We start from the raw sequence: 22,241 nt of genomic DNA, 5'->3' as shown, positions 1-22,241 counted from the left end.
CTCTCACAGAAAACATGTTTTAATGTACATTGGAATGATCTACATATAAATATAATAGTTTTATATGACATTATTTTTTGAGAAATGTTATTTTATGTTTTGAAATGTTTTCTTTTTATGGAGTTGATAAATTAACACAAGATGCTTCCGCTGTTCAGTGGGTTTGCATATATGTGAAATGAACCATCTGCATTTTATATGTTGATTACACTTACTAAACCAAGCGCAAGAGGTTTCATACCTAAAAATACTTCAAACATTTTATTTTTTATTACTTTAAAGTGGGTCACTTTGTCCCACAACATAACAGAAGGGTTAAGTTGCCTCCCCTATCTACTAAACACTGAAACAATGATTTTTTTTTTCAAATTTGCTACCTTAAAAACTTGTGTTTGTATTTGTAAGTACATAACACTTGGAATATTAATTTTTTTAAAAATATGTAAACACTAATTGGAACAGCTTAATTGTTGTGAGTAATCAACTGAAAAACTTATGTTTATGCCACTAATTATTAAAATTCAGTATACTTTGTTGGTTGAACATAACATCAGTAGAAGTTGTCATAATTTCAAAAGATTGACATAATATGTTGCTTTGCTTTTTAAGTCCAGTAACACTGTAAAAATACACTAAAATTGTAGCACAAAAATACAAAAAAAAAAAAACATCAGTATTAGACCAAATGTTTCTTTACATTTTTCAGGAGGGTTTTAAAACCGCTTTTAGGTACATAGTGGATTAGACATAAACGTTGTTTATTACTTTATCAGTGGAGTATTTGTACTGAAGTAACAAGTAATAAGGATCAAACACTGATGAATATGTTCAGTAAGAAAGCATCAAATCTCTGTTGCTTCCGGAGGCGTTTGATTCGTTGCGGATGACATCAGCTGTGGAGTGAGTGTGCGAAAAAAAAAGGAAAAAAAGAAGCCGGCGCTCTGTTCTCTCCCCGGTTACCGAATATGACACAATGTCTGCTGGTATAAAAAGCTAGGGCCACTCCTATCAGGGCTCCACTTGTACGTCTGGAGACCACTCCGGCTCTCTGCAGCGAATAAAGGGAGGAGGCTGCTGCTGCTGCTGCTACTGCTGGGATCCTCAGCGCCTGCAGGAGACACAGAGAGACAGAGGCAGACAGAGGAGAGGATGGCCACCCTGGTAGAATCCGCGGAGATGGAGACTTTAGGCAACACCGGGGCTTCTCCCACGTCCTCCAGCCCCTCGCATCACTTCAATGACAGCAAATTTTACCTGCTGGTGGTTATCGGGGAGATCATCACGGAGGATCACCTCAAGTGTGCCATTGCGGACATAGAGAAAGGTAAGATGGAGCTTTACGAGGTGGGTGTAGGCCACCGGCAGCTGAACTTAACGTCCCTATAATGACTTGAACAGGGATGTACAGTTCTTAAGTTGCTGCTTTTAAAGTCGTGAAGCCTGGATGACTTTAAAAGCTGCACCTGTTTGCTACGCCGGATTTTACGCACCGTGCGATTATGCGCATTACGCGTATTAATTGCTCATTAACCGTATCTAAACCGTATTTAGTGTGCAACTATGAGAAGTAGACGTGATGTTGTTCACAACAGGGATCTAGATCAGCCCCTCCCTGTAACATCATCATAAAATATCGCCAAATAATCACATTTCCACCTCTTACAATCCACACGTACTTTCCTAACCACAAACCCACTGTGTTTAAAAGCAGTCTGGCTTAGTTTGGATTGTTTTCCGGTCTCAATAATATCAGCAGGCCCGGTTGTTGTCATCCACACACGTGGGCCTGCTGTAATAAAGCTGATAGCAATGATTCAGCATCACATTTGGACGATGCGTCAACAATGCAGCCTATCGCGTTTCTATGGATCCAGTGCAGCTGCGATTTTCTCCACTAGAACCTTGCGAGCTTTTAATCTTGTGCGTCAAGCTTTTGTTTTGGAATCCACAGCCTGGGAGGGGGACTCAACGAGGGTTTTGTAGCTGCTTTTGTCTTTTATTGTTGCAAAAAGCTCTACCAAGATTGTGTTTCGGGCACTAAAAATGTTTACTTGTCCGTGAAGAGTAATAAATGAATCCCCCCTTCATCCTGTGGGAATATCATCATCATCATCATTATCCCGCATCCAGCTCTCTCATCCCACACCGGCTTGTGGGCGTGGCTCGGTCCGCACTGCGGTCCCTACGGAAAGCCACAAGGCCCGATCTTCATACGGAGCAGGGAGTTTGAGAGAAGCTCCAGCTGCTGTAGTGACCTGCGTCCCTGACCAGAGAGCACTGTTTGTGTGAGAGAGGAGAATATGGCGCAGTAACTGCGTGGGAGTAAAATCCAAGCTTTTTTTTTTTTTTAATAAGCTCTAATATATAAGCAGACAGAGAGCTCCCTAAAAGGAAATTTGGACTTCTATATTTTTGTGCACTTTGTCACAAACCCTCCACAAAGTCCAGATAAGGCGTTATATTTAGTTGAAGGTTAAATGTGCAACTATGTAGCCATAAGAATGAGTATATTTAGACGTTAAGGTTGGAATTATCATCTGTGTGCAATACATTGAGAAGAGTTCAACCTGTTGGAATCACAGTCTATTTTGTTGTCTCCTTAAATTATTATTTAAAGGTAATTGTGTGGGCGCTAATGTGTAATTTTCAGAATAAAAGTTTATACTTGACACTAGGAAAATTCCAAGCTCCTTTTGTTATGACGTTTTTACTCCCTCAAGGTCTTGTTTACAGTATCTACCAACCGTATTTGGATTAACGTCATTATTGTTGCTCTGTCAGAAGCTTCTTCATTGGATAAAGTAAAACTACATTTATCATTTCACCCTTTTTGCTCATTTTAATTCATTAATAGTTTAATTATAGTGCCACAGTCTTTGCCTTAAGTTTAGACTTTCAATTGCGACACATTGAAAGTGAACTTTTCTTTTTTACTAGTTTACCCCATTGTGTGTAGTTTACCCCAGAAAATCACACTGAATTGCCTCTCTTATGTCACTTTTCCCCATATTTATGGAGGCCTTCATTAGGCCTTCTAAATATTAGGAGCATCATACCACTATGACTCAGCAGCACAGCGGAGGCCATCAGTGCTTCTGGGCTTCAAAACACAAGCAGGGCTATAGATATTTCCTATGATAGATTTCTTTTCTCATGCCAAACCAGCAACAAGCCTACACATGTTGACTCCAAGATTTTCCAATCTATTGGCGGCAGAGGATTAGCAGAATAGATGTGTGGGTGACGGTGAGACTTTTCACATTTGAGAGACCTGCGCCAAGTTCTCGGTGCAAATCCACTGTGTGTTGATTCATTTCATCACCAGACAGCGGAGCTAACATATGTTTTTCTACGCTGGCGTCTTTCCTTCTGCTTGCTGTTTGTTTATGTTCTTGTTCATTTTTTGTCTGCCTTTGTGTGTGTGTGTTTGTGTTACAGGGATTCGCTCGTGGGACACCAACCTTATCGACTGCAACCTGGACCAGGAGCTGAAGCTGTTTGTCTCCAGACATTCAGCTCGTTTCTCTGCAGATGTCAGAGGTAAACTGGAAATAAAAGACATTTCCCCCTGACAGTTTCATACTCACACTGATTAATGTTTTAATATGTTTCTAACAGCTTCCATGGCATGTTACACATAACACAGGACATGCAGTTATCCAGTGATAACTGGAAGAAATCTTCACAAATCAAGCAGCAATGTAAAAATACTCTGTTATAAGAAAGTCCTGCTTACAAAATCTTACTCATGTGACAGTACAAAAATATTAGTAGCTGAATTGTGGGCAAAAATTAAAGGAATAGAAGTAAAAAGACTCATAATGACAGTTTCTTTTTAAGCTTAGTGTAAAATCTCCAAAGTTATAATGAGATTTCTGTAACTGAATGCAAAAACAAACATATACACACAAATAGTTGGTTCACTTTAATAAATGTTCCAGAAATTGGTGCATCGTTAAACCTTTAAACGAGACTGTAGCGGATAGAATATGGCATGAGAATTATGAATTGTGTGATATTACTTTAAATATATGGATAATATCTTTTCCAAAAATGATTTAATAAGAGAGAGATGTTTTTCACAACATCTTGAATTTTTATTTTAATTAGACATGCATTTAGTTTTTGTATTATAGTCACCAGTATCTACAGCTATAAGAAACAAGAGAGGAGCAAAGAAAAAATATATCAGCAAATGGAAAGACTTATGTAGCGTGCAATTACCTCAGAATTGTATGAATGTACAGTACATGTATGAATATACTTAAATTTCTCAGCAGTACACCGTCTCATCGCAGTCAGCTATAACCTCCTTGCAGTACACTAAGCACGCACTTTTATTACCAACCCCTGGATACGAACCTCTCAGCATTTTGTTGCATGGCGCTTTTATTGCCGTATCGTTTGCAAGGTGAAGCAGCGGCTCCATAAAGATGGAGCAGATCCAGGGTGGCAGGACATGTGGTCTGTCAGTGGGCAGTATGGCCTTGACGGTCAGCAGCAGTTAAAGCCTCTGCTTGGCTCTGCTCCACTTTGGAAAAGACCAGCAGGGGTTTCATACTTGGTTAGATGCATATAATGGACTGATCCGGCCAAAAAAAAAAACAAAAAAACACTGCAGCAAAACCAAATCTGCAGATTCATTTGGATGCATTAATATTCCTGTATCAGATCTCAGAATAATGAACTGAAATACAGTAGGTTGAAATGTGATGACTTGTCTTCAATGACATTCATTCCACCTTGTTTATACCACTTTCCCTTCCTCCCTTCTTCACTCTCTTTCTTCCTCTTGTGTGCTGTTGCCTTGCAACTAGATGCGCTGTTGATTCAGGAGTAATTAGCAGTGTAGAATCCCCAGTGGTGAGTGGTTGTCCATGAAAATAAGGAAGGGAGAGAACAGAGAGGGTGAGGGGCATCGCTGCAAAGGAAGGAGGGTGAGGGGAAAGCAAAGGGTGGGAGGTGGAGTGAGAGAAAAAATAATACAGAGGGTTAAGGAAGAGAAAAGATGGCAAGGACAGGTTGTTAAAAAAAAATTCAACACTACCTAAGCAGTAGAATTAAAATAGTTTCACTCTCTTAAATTGTATGCTAAGTGTTTTTATCAAAGGAAATGTTGGACTTTTATTACTCAAAATTGCCTAATGTGAACTACACTATTTACCGTAGCATAAATGGGGATTGTTAGTGTACAGGTTAAGCCAGTGCTTGAAGCCTCTGAGGTGCTTCACCAGGATTCAAATAACTGACGCACTGACAAACTTTACCGCATCTGATGAAGAGAGCCTGGGACAATAGCTTGTGTTTCAATAATCTGTACATTTATTGCTCCAAAGCAATTGTAATCCAACATTCTTCATCTCAAACAAACAATTCACCATGACCAGTTTCTTCAGCGGCCAAAAGTGTTTTACCTTCCAGGCGGAACACCTGCCTGGACAAAGACTGGTTCCTACTTATAACGTAGCGCTCATTGGCTCCTACAGTTAGCATACATAGAGTCAAGATTTTTTAATTTTACATGTGAATTAGCGTTATAGTCAGTGTTGGGCAAGTTCTGTGAAAGGTGTAATAAGTTAAGCTCCATGATACACTACATTAAATGTACCTTCACCAGAGAAACATAGCAAGCTAAGCTACATCAGCATGTCAAAAATAGTTAACTACATCAGAAGATCAGCAAGACGATCAATGTTTAAGGTGCAATATTATGAAAAAGTCTCCCAGTTGTATGCATACTGCCTGCAACTGTATATACTTTGCAAGGATAGCTTGAATCTACACTGAAAATGAAAAGAAGAAGTATGTGATTTGGAATGCAGGTTTTATGTATGGTGGCGGCATCATGCATTAATCCTTATTGTTATTTCAGACTGCATTCAAAGCTCCACTGTGCTAATCTCTTCATAAATGCTGGAAATGTGGGTCATGTGGATGATACCACACTTCTTGATCAATAGATGTTTTCCTGCAAAAAAGCAATTTCATTCAGAAAACGGTGCCATTACCACCACGCTACTGAGAAATGAGGTTAAACCAGTTACGCCACTACTTGTAGCAAGGCTAATGCCTAGCACAGTGTCTTTTGTGGGATATGAGTTGCAAAAAGCTTTATAGGAATAGTGTGAAATTTTACACTTGTTTGTCCACAAGTGCAAGAATAGAAGATTGACAGCACTCTCAGTGAATCAGATCAATATGAATCTACAGCCAGCAGTCGATTGGGTCAAAGGATTAAAGATTCAATCTATTTACCCATCAACCTTTCTGAAGCCCAAAACTGGCCGCCAGGTTTGAAAGGCATGTTAGCTTTAAAAAAAATTGTAAAATTAGAACAGATTATACCAATTATAAACTGTAAAAACTTAAAAAAAAATCATTGGACTTCAGCTTTTCAACAGTCTGTGTACAAATTCTGTGGTATCACGTTCTATCAGGCAAATCAACAAAATATAAGCCTCAAATTGTGATATTTCAATAACAGCACTTTATTCCTTATGTCGTAAAAACAAAATACAAATATGCAAAAATAAGTTAGTGGCTCAGCTGTGAATGGTCACATGACAAAATTCAAGGTATATTCTGTTGAACTCGGCTGAACTGCAGGCTGTGCTTACAAAGTGGGAAAAAAGAAATGTAGCTTTCTTTCTTTATGATTTATGTCATTTTAACTTTTGAAAACTGAACAAAGGACATTTTTGAGGTCATTCTGCTGGTTCTTCTATGATAATCAACCAACACTGATCACCAAAACCCAGACAATATAAACATAAATATATCAAACTATATTCCACGATTAATCTGTTTAAAAATCACCCAAACAAAAGCATACGAGTAGAGTGAGATGTAGAAAATTAACAGACATTCTGGTTTACATCCTACACACAAAGTTCTAGCTGTGACGCAGAAGAACGGTTTCAAGTTACTCATAAAAGTCTCTACAAGAAAGTGAATCAGCATTTTTCCTAAAATGTCAAATGATAGGTTTTTGGGGAGCCGCTTCGTGAGCTGAGCTTCTGGCCTATGACTAGTTTTATCATTCACTTTAAAAAAGAAAACTCAATGAAATACCTTTACATGTTGCATTTTATTCAGTTTATCTTTGACTTTTAGTGCATTTATTGTTTATGGATCTGTGTTTGAAGGAAAGCCAGCAGGTGGTATCCGGTACAGCAGGACAAATGCAATTACCCGTCTGCTTGGTAGTCGACAGACCATCCGTCACATTGCGTTAGAGCAGAGACAGCCTGGACCCCACAGTGGGGAGGAAAAGACAGGAAGAAGAAGAGGGCAGGATGGGAGACCCCCAGTCTCTCCCAGATGGATATATGATACTCCTGCTTATGCATAGATTTCCCAGCAATCTGCCTTCAGTGCAGACAACACTTAAGTCTTAAAAAGCCATCTCTGAACCACAAATCCATTAGGGACCTTTGACTATGAGATGGCTGAAGACAGCATTGCAGTTTCTAATCAATAGTAACTAAAATCTGTGTTGACTTCTATTAATAAATTCGTCCGAGATGTAGATCTTCCATGTTTTCAGCATTTTCCCGTTTTCTATTGATTCTTCTAAACAGGAACTCCTGGCTGGTGGCTGCAAATCAGCAGATTGATTGATCAGTTAGGCATCAATCGAGCCACGTGTCTGCTCATATTTATAGCTGGAAGAAATGTGCTAGAAACAGGTGGTTGGACGGCATTATAATGTAGTAATTCTTGGCTTTTTCCTGCCGGGTTATGATTCGATTTGACAGGTTAATTCCCGAGGATAATTACTATAGAGGAGCTTAAATCTGAATGCTATCGATAGGCATCGGTGCAGTGACGGAGGTGACTGACTGTGAGTCACACTTCATACCCAGACATGTTGCTGGTTCCCTGTTTATTGCAGGGGGCAAGAAAAGGAAAAATTCAGCTCAAGAGGCAACATCTGTGCTGCTGAATGTCACCAGGGTCAATTATTCTATTGCAGTAGAGAAGAAAAAGAGATGGGGATCCACCTGAATTATAATGCAAGGTCTTTTTAAATGCAAACGGAAGGAGGCCCTGAATTTAGTTGTTCCACTGATCTATTTTTGGTGCGGTGCCATCCACATTGATGTTCCCGTCTGGTTCAGTCTGTGGCAGGCGGGCTATACCAGCCCCGGGTTTTCTGTTCAGGACGAATGCTCAGTGATGCATGTCACATTACCTCGCTTCCTGCTGAGACAGAGCCTCGCTGGGTGTTAAGGGTTCTCATATCGATCAAGGTAATTGTCAGGGTCAAGCAAGCTCCAGTGCACAATCTGTCATTTTTTTGATGAGTTAGCTGAGACAAGGAGTGATGGTGGTCTTGATGGCTAGTGGACGGCTGTGTTTTCTGTTTCATCACACAAAAGGCCAGTAAGCAGGGCGTAACCCACACAGGCAGACAAAGAAAAACAAGAAGCCCGTCTATTACATCAGCAATTACAGATATGGCATGTGCACAGCAGAATGGGCAGGATGTGGATTGATTGTTCTCCCATTTCACCGACTAGTGAAAGTGTTTTGTTCATTGTTCTTTTAGAGGGGCTCTGGTCATCAGTTTGAGATTGCTGCCTCTTCAGTCTCAGCCAACCTGCTTCCTCCCAGCGTCGATATTGATGATGGTGGTATTAAAGCAACACAAATCTGCTCGCTCATGCAAAGGAAACAGCTTTTCATGTGGGGCTGTTTTAAAACTGTAAAAAAAAAAAAACTGAGGCCTGACATTTTGGTCTTTGATCAGGTAGAACACAAAGGAAACTATAAGCTGTAGGTTCATATTTCAAGGGTTTCATGCGCACAAAAAAAGCTGAATTCTGATCTGGAATTAAACCAATAAAATAAAAATAAATAAAGCAAGATGGACAGGTATAACACTGTCACCTTCAAATCAAGAGTCTACATGAGGCAACATGTTTACAGCAATATTCCTTTTAAACAAACTGCTGTCTTTTTCTTGACTTTTCAGTGTAAGCTAATAAGTATGAGCTATTGCTCTACCCTCCAGTGTCTGCTACAGCAGTATTTTAGTCTTGTTTCAAACTGAAGTAGCCAAAAACCTTCACACTCACCTCCAAAGTATGTTAGCAATGCATTGTTTGTGCTAATTCACTGTCGTTTTACACATTTTACTAAACTTTGCTATTTTATTTACTTAATGATGAAACTAAAAATGAGGCACAAGCAGGTTTTAAGGCATTTTAAAATCACCACACAAAAAAAATCTGTGAAAAAGAACCCAATGCTGCTTTTACTCATTTAAGCATCTGCCATGATATACCAAAGCTCAAAATTAAAGTCACACTAGAAATACTTGTCCCCACAGACGAATAATTCCATAAAACACAGGGGAGCGCAAAATCAAAACTGCTAACGGGTTGATGATTGCCTGGGAAATAATGAAACCTATAGTCATTATTTCTACCTTCACTGAACTCCCCCAGATTATCAGAGGCTAATGGTTATATACTGTGAAGGAGCCACAGCAGTGAATGCAGGAGTTTTTCCGTACAGAGTGACAGCCCTCCGGGGATAAGTGGTGAAGTTAATGGCTATATGTTCCATGATGAGAATCTGCAACATGAAATATGTATGGAGGAATCAGTGGAGCAGTCAGATAGCTGCTGCAGCATCACGCCTCTGGAGAAAAGGCACAGTCTGTCTTCAAGTGCTTCAGAATTTAGAGCTCATATCCAAGCAACACCTTGCTGCCCTCACACAGAGCAGAGTCTAGTCTGATTTTTTGCTTTCTAGCCACTCTTTTTATGTTAGTTTTTCATGGAGCAAACTGATCTAAATGAACAAGCTGTATTTTATTAGTTGGTTTTGTAGGAATTTATTGAGTCAAGCATTCAAAAAGAAATATGATAACAAGGAGGAGAAACAAAGAGACATTGTGGGGGTGACCGGGTGGTGTTTGGAGGAAAATAATGAGACGTCGTGTTCATGTCAGTGAACCCTCCCCCCTCAAAACACACATATAGTCGGATCAAAGTCATTATCATAATCAATCATCCAAAACGTAGGATGATTGATTATGAGCCTGTCACACCCCACTGTTCATTTTGCACCCTTTATGAGTAAAAATGTGTCTTATTGCAAAGTGCAGCCGACTAAACTCTTTCTGGTCCTGTTGACAGAGACTAAACAATTCTTGAGCCGTACAGTGAGGCAGAAAATCGTTGAGTCACATCGGTATTGTTTGTCATCTCACAGTCAGACAGGAGAAGTCAAGTTGGGCTCAAACAATTAGTCTGTTGTCAGGAAAATAATTGCCTATTTTGATAACTGATTGGAATTTTTCAAAGCAAAATGGGCAAAGTTTACTCTTTCCTGCTTGTCAAATATGACTGCTGATTTTTTTTATCGTCTCCTTTTATGGTACATTGAATATCTTTGGGTTTTGACATACTGGTTATACTACAAAAATGACATTTTGAAAGCACCATCTTTTTTTGTGTGGCAATTTAGCTTTTAACATTTGACTGACAATGATTAATGGATTAACTGAGAAACTAAATGGCAAAGTGATCGATAATGTAAATTACCATTAGCTGCTGCTTTTTAATTTCTAACATCTAGCAATTTTGTAGAGCCTTATTCTAACTAAATTTATAAAATGCAATAATCATTGTCACTTTGATTTCTCATAATGCATAAATAATGGGGAATATTTGTAATAAGAATATTTAAAAAGGTTGCATTATCACTACTTTAAATCTCCAATTGTCAGTTTTGTAGATCCCAGAATCATCATGCAGCTCTGCAAAATGCTTTAATGTCCTTGTTGCTCCAAACACAAACAATGAACATAATCAACAAAAAATCCATCATTGTAGTTTTCGTTTCAATTAGTAAGCGTCCCCTAAATCAATTAGTAGTGAATTCTTGAAGCTAACATAATGATATTTAATTACACAGCAAAAAAATCTTCCTGTATGATCATCAGCCATAATGCAGCCTTACAGAAGTAAGCGATACGATATCTCCCAACAAAGGATGATAGAGAACTAATTTAATTCAGAAGCAGGTTTTAATGTGGAGGGGTGGGATTCAGGGGGGTGTTTCACTTCAGTCTCCAGAGATTTCATCCATCTTAGTGATAAAAGAGCTGTACACTGCAGAGAACATTAACATTTACACAGCCATATTGCAGCTGCCAGTTCATCTGCCCTTGATGAATTAGTTGATAAATTTGCAGAGCGCTGCCCCTCGTAAGAACCAGAAGAACGGAGATTCATTGGGGTTTTGTAATCACAGTTTAATGTCAGACAAGCTCCAACTATGACACTATTAAAGGCATTGCGGAAGTGAATATTGCATGTTGTTTTATCCTTATATTGATTTTTTTATGTAGGGGGTTGGGTTTTTTTTAGGTTAACGTGAGACTTCCTGGAGATCAAAGTCAAATTAGAAGGACAGACATGAAATATGACAATTTTCCCCTTGGTGGTTTGACTCACATGACTTACATTATGTCTGAATACTAAATAAAGTACAGCAGCACTGAAGGACTGACCCATAGTTAACTCTTCTGCATATGAATAAGTTAAGTTGACCTGTTCATTGCAATGCATCAATGTTTTCAGAGAGATGATTGTTGTGATTTGATGCATTTAAGCAAATTTTGACAGATTTTCTGAAGATAATATGAACTGCTACAAATGATTATTTTCATTATTGATTAATCTGCCAATTATTGTTCTGGAATAACCAACTGATAATGTGCTTGATAAATCAGTACATCACCAAGATGATGTTCTGTCTTTTGTTGTCCGACCCACAGTCCAAAGCCTCTCAATATTCAATTTATTTTCCAGTAAAGCAAAATAAGAAAAGCAAATTGTCATTAATGTTCGGCTATAGCTGATGTATATTTAGCATTTTTGTTTTTAATTTTTCATGTTAATCAGCCAATTTGTTTATCGATTACCGATTTCATATCCAAGCAGTTTCTGGGTGTTTTTTTCATGGCACATTTTTATTCACAGTTGGCTCATTTTTCATTGCCACATAAAGTCCTGCATCACTATGGAAACAGCACAACCATGGCTACAAGTAGAAAGAACCCAAAAATGTCTTCAGTGCAGTGTGACACAGTTATGATGTCATAAATCATGAGAAAAAAATTAAAGTTTAATTTCTTTAATTATCCATTTTACAAAGATTGAAAAAACCTAGAATCAATATGTACAAAATTTATCCAAGTTAACACGTGTTTAGAATACGAGGGGAAAAAGTGTGACTCCATATACTAAAGGCATTTTATCACTTACATTTTGTATTTGTTTCCATATTTGTCTCCTTTCTATTATGTTTAAACACAGCCTGCAGTTCAGTCAAAAACTGTCAAAAAATCTGACAATTCTTTCTGTTTTTACACTTCCTGGCTCTGGTAAATAGTGGAATTGTGGTGATTTTTAACAGACAACGTGCCTTTTCAACCCACTGGTTGGTTTTGGAGTTAAGATGGTAATCCGTTGAGCTCTAATATGACACGCAGTTAATGGTGCATTAGTAATGTTTGGCAACACCAGCACATTAAACATGCGGACATGAAATCTACAACAGTCCTGTGTCTTGCTATGATGAAAATATGTGACTTTGTTTTGTTTTTGTTCTGCAACTATTTTGTCTCCAGGGCAGAGGATTCTCCACCATAAAAGTAATATCCTGGAGACGGTGGTGCTTATCAACCCTTCAGATGAAGCAGTCAGTACCGAGGTAAAATGAGATGTATTTGTTGTTGACAAGCTACGATTTTAATATGACCGCTCCCTTATTGTTTGTGTAACTTCTTTTTTTCCTCTTATCAAAAGCATGCTCCACAGATCCATTTAAACATTTCCAAAAGATTTACAGTCTCAAAAGGGTTATTATTCAGCCCTGAGTCTCCACTAGTCTGTTGCTGATGGCTGAAATGAGAAAACAGCAGCAATAAAATATCTAAGAGACAAGATAAATGCTTAATTTACTGCTAGAAAAGCAAGTGTAGTGTTTTATTATTTTTGCAGTATAGCTTTCACCACACTTTAATGGGAAGAAAGAAATAGGAGGGTTGGGAGCATAGATGACAGGATTTTCTCTTGTGTCACTGCTCATTTTCAGTTCTGCCTCCACCTCCTAGCCATGTCTGCAGTCAAACTGTGCATTAATAATATCTCAGAGCGCAGCAGGATTGACCTGGCCAGCTGCCCAGAACAACTGATGTTGCTGAAGTTGAAAAAAAAAACACCAGCAGAAAGAGGGAGAGGCAGAGAGATAGAGGGATGAAAGGAAACTTAGAGCAGACAGCAAGAGAACAAGCCAGCTAATTAGCTAATGGATTTGAATGACGCGAAACTAGCGGTATTTCAAATACACAAAATCATTTAGCTAATTGCTGCAGCAGTAAGGTTTTGTGTTCCTGTTCTCTGTAATATTAGTATTACCAAGCACTTCTTGTTTTTCTTAAGTAGACGCAATAAATAAATACAGGTTTTTGTAACATTTTACTTGTGTACATTTATCCAGATTTTCAGTACAGATAAATATTGTGTTCTTCTTTTGGTTTTCAGGCTCGTTTGATGATCTCAGACACTGCCAGACACAAGCTTTTGGTCCTCTCAGGCCAATGCTCTGAAAACACAGGGGAGCTGATTCTTCAGTCTGGATCTTTCTCTTTCTTCAACTTTATAGACATATTCACTGACCAAGAGGTACGTTAACATTAGGAAATTTTTGTGATAACATAAAATTCACAGACAAGCCTTAGTTTAATTTGTAATATTCTATAAACTCAAAAAATGCAAGGTGGCCCACCTCCTACACAGCTGGAAACGTGACAATGTTACACATAACGCACGCTTAAAAATTACTGTCATATACTGAATCTGAAATTGCGTCACTGATTTCAATATGTTTAAAAATTAAAAGTCGTCTAATTTTTCTCATGCCCAGATTGGTGAGTTGCTCAGCACCATTCACCCAGCAAACAAAGCCAACCTTACACTCTCCTGCCCCGAACAAGGCGAATGGAAGAACTCAAACTTGGACAAACACAACCTGCAGGACTTCATCAACATGAAACTAAACTCCACTCTCATCCTCCCCGAAATGGAGGGTCTTTCAGAGTTCACGGAGTATTTATCTGAATCCGTAGAGATCCCATCTCCTTTTGACATGTTAGAACCTCCGACTTCAGGTGGATTCCTCAAACTCTCCAAACCATGCTGCTACATTTTCCCAGGTGGTCGCGGTGACTCTGCTCTCTTTGCTGTCAATGGCTTCAACATGCTGATAAATGGAGGTTCAGACAGGAGGTCTTGCTTCTGGAAGCTGGTGAGACATCTAGACCGGGTGGACTCCATCCTGCTGACCCACATTGGTGATGACAACCTGCCGGGCATCAATAGCATGCTGCAGAGGAAGATTGCAGAGCTTGAAGAGGAACAGTCTCAGGGTTCGACAGCTAACAGTGACTGGGTGAAGAACATGATTTCTCCAGATATTGGCGTTGTGTTTGTCAATTTTCCTGAAAGCCTGGAAACCCCTGAACCTAATTACAGAGTGCGCAGGAATGTTGAGGAGGCAGCGGTCACTCAGCAGTTCATCACCAAGCTAAATTTGAGGATGGAGCCTTTGCAAAGGCCTGTAGGAAACACTATAGAGCCAATCACACTTTTTCAGAAAATGGGTGTCGGGAAGCTGGAAATGTATGTGCTTAATCCATCAAAGAACAGCAAGGAGATGCAACACTTCATGAAGCAGTGGACAGGTAGTGAAAAAGACACCACTTCCATTCTACTTCGGAATGGAAAAGAATCTGAGTTCCCTCTCTCTTACATGACTTCAATCTCTTCACTGATTGTGTGGCACCCTGCTAATCCCTCAGATAAGGTTGTGCGTGTTCTCTTTCCTGGAAATGCCACCCAGCATCACATCTTTGATGGTTTAGAAAAGCTAAAGCATCTGGACTTCTTGAAGCAGCCAGTTGTCACTCAAAAATCAGTGTCTACTGATATGCCGTCAACGCCAACACTAAAGCAAGCTAAGATGAAACACAGAACAGACAGCAAAGAGAGCCTGAAGTCTACCCCAAAGCCATCACCAAGCAAAAACACCAGGAAGGAATCCAAGGAGGAAACACCAGAAAAGGCAAAGACAGATGGAGAATCAGCTCAGGAAAAAACACAAAAGGCAGAGAAAAAAGAAAAAGTCCCACTGAAGAAGGAAAAGGCTAAGGCACCCGAGAAAGAATCAAAAGCAAAGGCGGAGCAAACAGCCCAAGATGAAACACCAGAGAAAAAGAAATCTGAGATAAAACCCAAAACTGAAAAGGAAAAGATTGTGAAGAAGGAGGTCAAAGCATCTGTGGAGAAGAAAAGGGAGGTTAAAAAAGAAGCAGCAAAGAAAGATGATACCCTCAGACAGGAAGCTAAAAAGGAGGAAAAAGTAAAGAAAGAGGAGGCAAAGAAAGTTCTTAAAAAGGACATCAGAAGAGACTCACCAATGAAAGAGAAGAAGGAAGAAAAGAAAGACCTAAAGAAAGATGTCAAAAGGCCCTCTAAAGACATGAAAAAGGCATCCACAGCAGGTGAAGACAAGACTCTCAAACCAAAGCCTCTGAAAAAAGATGATGCTTCAAAGAAAGACACAGGAGCTCTATCAAAGTTAAAAGATAAAGGAAAGTCAAAGGTTACAAAGAAAGACACAAAGGTGAACTGTAGCAATCTGGCAGCTACTGCTGCTGCTGTTGTAGAAGATCCTGAAGCAGAAAGATCTCTGATGTCATCACCAGAGGACCTCACCAAGGATTTTGAAGAGCTCAGGGCTGAGGAGTTAGTGGAGGATGATGCAACTGTGCAACAAAATGAGGGAGAAAAAGCTGTGATCCACCATGAAGAAATGATGCAGACCAAAGAGTCCCCTGAAGCATTAGAATCTGTAGATGAGGGTATAACAACAACAGAGGCAGAAGGAGAAAATGGAGAGACTCCAGAAGAGCAAGTACTGAAGGGAAAGCCCAATGGAAGTGTATCTGAGAAGTTTGAAGATGAGGGGACTGTAATGGAGGAGACATCTGAGGGAGGAGATTATGAAGAGAAAGGAGAAACAGAAGAAGTTTATGAACCGCAGAGAGTGGAATTAGATAAGAATAATCTTAGTCCCTGTATAGATGCACACCAAGCTAAACATGATGAAATGATACAAGAAAAGGTTGTTGAGGACAATGATGATGTGACTAATAAAAATGTAGAAGATGAGCATGTAATTCAGAGAGGTACAGAGAAATTGAACTTCTTTGTATCATCCTCAACCAAAGTGTCCTCACCAGTTTCTCCGGCTGCATCTATCCATGATGAATTGCCTCCAGTTGGCTTTGAGAGCTCAACAGCTTCAGATGATGAGAACAGAGATGAACCCCTTGAGGATTACACATCTGGCCACACTCAATCCACCATGGAAGTCTCTAGCGTGCCCACTCCCATGGATGAGATGTTGACTCCCAGGGACATTACCAGTGATGAAGCCACCAATGACGAGACTGAATCTCCATCTCAGGATGTTGGCAAGTTTGGGACTTCAGTATCTGGAGAGGTTGATAGGAAGAAGCTGTCTCCACTTCAGGATATTCCAGGGTCTGATCATTCTCAGAGTGAAGCCACAGAAGGCCAGGACTACAACCATTCTGCGTCTACAATATCTCCCCCTTCATCACTGGAAGAGGATAAATTCTGTAAGGAACTTCCCTCGCCAGGGAAAGCAGAACAATTTGAAAGATATGATGCTGACCCAAATAGACTCAGTTCATTATCCACAACAACACCTCTTGTACGTTCTCCCTCAGTGGACCGCAAGGATATAGTTGATTCTCCATCAGTGTTTGCAGCTCCAATAGAACTGTCCACCACACTGGCTGGATGTACCAAAGCAGCAGCTGATTCCTCCATCAGCCCAGATGACAAGACATTGGAAGGAGCTAATTCACCTCAGTCTTCTGGTCACACACCTTACTATCAATCACCAGTCGATGAAAAAGCAGGAGCTATGCCACCTGTGTCAGAAGAAAAAGCACAGGGCCCACTAATTGTGGAGGTCACAAGTGATAAAGAAGACTCCAACAGAGTTACCCCAGAGCCTGATGAACCAGAACCAGAAAGTTCCTCACCAGTAGAGAGGGAAGTCTCCTCTCCCAAGAGCCCACCACCACTAAGTGAGCCTGATTCCCCAGTGAAGAAGGAAAAGTCACCCTTTGACATAGATCCTAAGAAATCTGGAGAAAATGGCCATTCAGTCTTGTCCTCAGCACCACTGACCAAACATGAATCAGACACCAATCCTTTCACAGCTTTTAAAGAAGAAAGTAAAATGTCCATTTCCGAAGGCACCACATCAGACAAGTCTGGGACTCCCCTGGAGGAAGTAGTGGCAGAAGACACATTTTCACATTTAGCTTCAGCATCCACAGCCTCCCTGGCCACCAGCTCCTTGCCAGAACCAACTACTGACTCTCCCTCACTTCATGCCGAGGTGGGGTCTCCTCACTCCACAGAAGTAGACGACTCTTTGTCTGTTTCTGTTGTTCAGACCCCTACCACATTCCATGAGGCTGAGGGATCTCCAACCAAAGAAGATAGTCCAAGGCCAATGTCTATTTCCCCAGACGTCTCACCGAAAACAAAAAGCAGGGCACAGATGATGGACACAAAATCCCCAGAGCACTCTACCATGTCAATAGAGTTTGGCCAGGAGTCCCCTGACCACTCTTTAGCCCTGGACTTCAGTAAACAATCTCCAGAGCACCCATCAGCTGGCAGCAGCTCACGGGCTACAGAGAATGGCCCAACTGAGGTGGACTACAGCCCCTCAGATGGAACAGATTTAAGAGTATCTGGAGAGTCCAACTCTGCAGTAGATAACCCTTTGCATTTTGAAGAGAGTGATTCAGCCCGTGCCATGTCAGCAACTCCGTCAGATGGATCTCAGTCCACTCCATCAGTTACAACCCCATGTCAAATGACGGATATATCACAAGCTGTTCCTGAGCAAGCAGATAAGTCTCCTGCAACCCCAAAGGCATCCTCTCTCACCAATTACCCCCATTCCAATGAGCCATCCCCAGTGCTTGGAAGTCCCCCAGCTAAAGACAGCAGCAGCCCAGTTTTACCATCTGCACCATCTGTGGAGAGCATAGCTAAATCTGGCACACAGCAGAAATATGACATGTCACCCTCACCTCCTAAAGCTACTTCCCCATTATCCTCTTTTACTGTGTTGAAAGAGGAGACGATTTCCCCAGCAAAGGAGACAAATCCCTTTAAATGTGAGGATTCTACATTTGAGAAAAAATCCCCTGTGAGTCCCAAAGTTCCTTCCCCATCATATCTACCTCTCTCCCCTAATTACGATTCTGCCTGTGGCTCCAGGAACCCAGACTCCAAGAGGAGTCCCTGTGCTCCATCCAAGACAGATGTCGACCTTTGCTTAGTCACCTCATGTGAGTACCGTCACCCCAAGACAGAATTATCCCCATCTTTCATCAACCCCAACCCCCTGGAATACTTCATTAATGAAGAGAATGCCTTGGATGAGGAAAAGCCTTTGGCTAAGTCAGGAGGAGGACCCCCACCACCAGGAAGTAAGCTTTCTGCCAAGCAATGTGAGGAGACCCCTCCGACATCCATCAGTGAATCTGCCCCCTCCCAGACAGATTCAGATGTTCCACCAGGGACAGAAGAGTGCCCTTCCATCACAGCTGATGCCAACATTGACTCTGAAGACGACTCTGAGACTCTACCTACTGACAGAACCTTGACCTACAGACATGCCGATCCTCCTCCGGTGGCACTCAGGGACTCTGCTCCATCTTCAGGCCACCATGATGTCTGCATGGTGGACCCAGAGGCGCTCAAGGCTGAAGAAAACCTCCACAATGCAAACACAGCTGGTGGAGAGAAACCAAATAAGAAAAAGCTCTTGAAGAAATCCTCATCACCAGCTAGAAAGAGTGGTCTATCAAAGGTGAAGGACTCAAAGACTGTCTCTCCTAAAAAGGGTGTCGGAGAAGGGAAAGATGCCAAAAATGCAACCAACACCTCTGCATCCCGAGGTGTAAAAAGTGCAACATCAGGTGAGTCCTTTTTTCACTGTCTCTATTTAGGTCTCTACTACCACACATTATAACTTCATATTGTTGAAACATTATCTAAGAGAAAGATATATGCTTTCAGGTACAGGCAGTGGAAAGGTATCGGGTGGGGCATCTTTGCCCAACTGCCCTCCCATGTACATGGACTTGGTTTACATCCCCAATCACTGCAGTGCCAAAAATGTGGATGCTGAATTCTTTAAGCGTGTCAGATCGTCTTACTATGTGGTCAGTGGCAATGACCAGACAGCTCAGGAACCCAATCGGGCTGTCCTTGATGCTTTGCTGGAAGGAAAGGCCCAGTGGGGAAACAATATGCAAGTAAGTTACAAGTATTAATGTAGCAGTTATTTGTAATAATGCAGTATTGTCAAATTAAACAAAGTTCCATTGGCCTCTGCTAACAATGCTACCAAATTTTGCATCCAAGAAAACATCATGATTACATTTAAGATATCAGAAGAGAAGTGTAAGGAAAGGAGATAAATAAACAGAAATATTTTTTTCTATAAGTAGAAGGAAATGTACGTGAAGGCATAAATTTAAAGGCCTTTCTCCCATGTGTCAGGTCACTCTGATTCCAACCCATGACACCGATGTGATGAGAGAGTGGTACCAGGAGACTCATGACAAGCAGCAAGAGCAGAACATCATGGTCCTGGCCAGCAGCAGCACTGTTGTCATGCAGGATGAGTCCTTCCCAGCTTGTAAGATAGAGATGTAGGAATGTTCCGCGAGAGATTTGAAGTGGAAACCCAATCCATGTAGCATAAAGTCTAAGCTGACACTTAAACACTTATATGCTAGAATGAAATAAATATCTGCCATGAGGATTAACTAACACTGATACAAATTAGCTTTGAAGGGGTCCATGCAAAAGGATGCATTACTTTATGTATAAAGTAATGCATCCTTGAAATCCTCAATCTGATTCTAAAATATAAACAGACTGAACTTAGGGGGGATAACAAACCAAATAAACCAGCCGAGTCACGACTGTCCAATTATGCTGATTCCAGTTCAAAAAAATAACGCTGTCATTGATGTATTGAGTTTCCTCTGCATCCCCAAATCAAAATATAGGTGAGCTTTTATTCACTTTTACTGATTTGAAGGAACAAAACTTTCCTGGATCTGGTATGTTCTGAAATAATGGCTGTTATCCACACCAAAGGATAAAACAACACTTCTTCTGTTATTGCCTTAGGGAATCAAAATGAATGTGTAAGAGCTGGCGCAGCAAGCAGAAGATTGGACAGGTAACCCTAAACACCAGAGATTGATTCCAAAAATGACTGTTAAATGGATACAGAGTTGAATGATGGTAAATATAACTTAACTTGAAGGGACACTCAACACCGATTAACAATGATATGACGTTTGATTTCTTATTCATCATGAGTGAATCAGAGTGCACTTACAATTCTGAAATGGTTCTCTGTGTTTTTAAGTTGGCTGGGTTTTATTATATTTATTTATTTATTATTTGATGAATGTCTATTTTTGTCCAGCTTATGTTGCTGCTAATGTATTAGTAATAATTTATTATGTTAGGTTTAAATCATTGTGCTTGATTGTCCAGACAGCCTTTCACACTTGTGCAACATGACGTTGCTTCATTATACTCTCCCTTGCCTTCAGCGCATCTGTAAAATCTCTTAAGAAGATTGCCTTTTATTTCAGATTGTCTGTTTTATTTACAGATTTTAAGTTGTTTCAAGAAGAGAAAACCTGATCTTATTTCTTAGAGCTGTTTTTTATGTGATCAATGAGCTATGGGGAAGCTTGCCTTTTCCCACTGTAAAGCTGGTGAAGCAGGATATTTTCATAAACCTTAAAATGTCTTGTTTTTCTATAGCATTGTACTATAATTATAAATAGCTTTGTGGCTAATGGAGTGGTTGGAAGACCTGCATGAGTTATGATACATTAGGATCTTTCTCTTTTTTTAAATGGGGATTTTGCTCAGACTTGCATTAAGAACAACAGGGCTTTATAGGCTAAATAAATAAAAGGAAGGAGCATTTTGTTATTTTTGCAAGTTGTGCCATGACCTACAGTATGTACTCTTCACTAACTCCAGCAATTGCCAGTGGCACTGTATTGATGTGAGACTTGATTTTGGGTGCGGCACATTGTAGATTTCCAGGTTGATGTTGAGCATTTAGGGAGGCTGAAAACTTAAGCCAGAATGAAAGAGAATCAGCTTCTAGTAGAAGCGTACTCTTAAGAAAGGGCAGCACACGGAGGTGAGAGTGATTCTGTTTTAGGTGAAAGTATGTAAGACAAAAACTAGACACTTTATACACAAACAAGACACATACCAGACTAACAGTGCAGAGGCCACAGATCAACTTTGACAGCTTCTGGAGAAACATTTAACAAATCGCAACATGACAATTACAGGCTTTGGTACTTTGGGCTCTTCAGTCAACTCACCAACTTCACCAGATATTCCTCAAATGGCGTCAGGTGTTCATGATACCACAAAAGAGCAGTTTTCCTGCAGAGGAACCTCAAACTAACACCGTGACCTTACCGTCAATCAACAACATACCTACAAACTCTGAACTGGCATTTCTCTTGAACTGACATTTCTCTTTTCTCTGTCTTCTTTCTCTACACTTCCTCTATTTCTCTCTCCATCTATTTATCTGCCTTTTCTCCTTATCTTTCTCTCTGGAGAACTTTAATAATGTTTGTCTGCAGCTGTGTGGTATATTTGTCTTGTGATCTCGCATCCTCTTGGCCCCTTTCCCAAACTCATATGTAACCTCTAGCAATTAGTTTCAAGTGAAGATATCCCTTAGTGCTTTCTGATGTTTGTGTGCAATAGCTCCTCTATCCATATGGCGAATCTAATGTAAGAGGAACCACTACTAAAGAACAAACATTCAAAAATGACCACAATAAAATCGGTTGTGAAAAAAATAAGAATTGGTGTTTTTGTCTTTTTTTATGTGCTTATAGAGCTCAGTTGTGGTATCACATATCCCTAAAGCAGATATTTTCCTTAAAAAACATACTGATATTGTTTTACTAATAGTTTGTTCTGCTTGTTCTGGTCTTGGTTGTACAGACTCAACTAAATCAAATGCAGAGC

The 22,241-nt window shown here is 40.2% G+C and overlaps 1 protein-coding gene across 1 annotated transcript; it reads left to right on the top strand.

The window, feature by feature from the left end:
* Window positions 1-911: 911 nt before the first annotated feature.
* On the top strand, window positions 912-22,075 carry map1b (microtubule-associated protein 1B). The gene is made up of 7 exons (XM_023279537.3): window positions 912-1,324; window positions 3,439-3,540; window positions 12,650-12,732; window positions 13,566-13,706; window positions 13,948-19,120; window positions 19,221-19,459; window positions 19,707-22,075. The coding sequence occupies exons 1-7, from the start codon at window positions 1,150-1,152 to the stop codon at window positions 19,860-19,862; spliced, it is 6,069 nt and encodes a 2,022-aa protein (XP_023135305.2). The 5' UTR covers window positions 912-1,149; the 3' UTR covers window positions 19,863-22,075.
* Window positions 22,076-22,241: the final 166 nt, after the last annotated feature.

The sequence above is a fragment of the Amphiprion ocellaris genome, chromosome 17 (assembly GCF_022539595.1).
Source record: "Amphiprion ocellaris isolate individual 3 ecotype Okinawa chromosome 17, ASM2253959v1, whole genome shotgun sequence".
Lineage (NCBI taxonomy): Eukaryota > Metazoa > Chordata > Actinopteri > Pomacentridae > Amphiprion > Amphiprion ocellaris.
Note: the sequence above shows the minus strand (reverse complement) of the source record. Positions and strands in the feature narration are given on the sequence as shown.

What these genes read in the sequence shown, in the direction of transcription:
- map1b (XM_023279537.3), top strand. Translation starts at nt 1,150, where the DNA reads ATGGCCACCCTGGTAGAATCCGCGGAGATGGAGACTTTAGGCAACACC. An exon ending in ATGAAGCAGTCAGTACCGAG is followed by an intron (nt 12,733 to 13,565) that starts GTAAAATGAGAT and finishes TTTGGTTTTCAG; the next exon opens with GCTCGTTTGATGATCTCAGA. An exon ending in TGTAAAAAGTGCAACATCAG is followed by an intron (nt 19,121 to 19,220) that starts GTGAGTCCTTTT and finishes ATATGCTTTCAG; the next exon opens with GTACAGGCAGTGGAAAGGTA.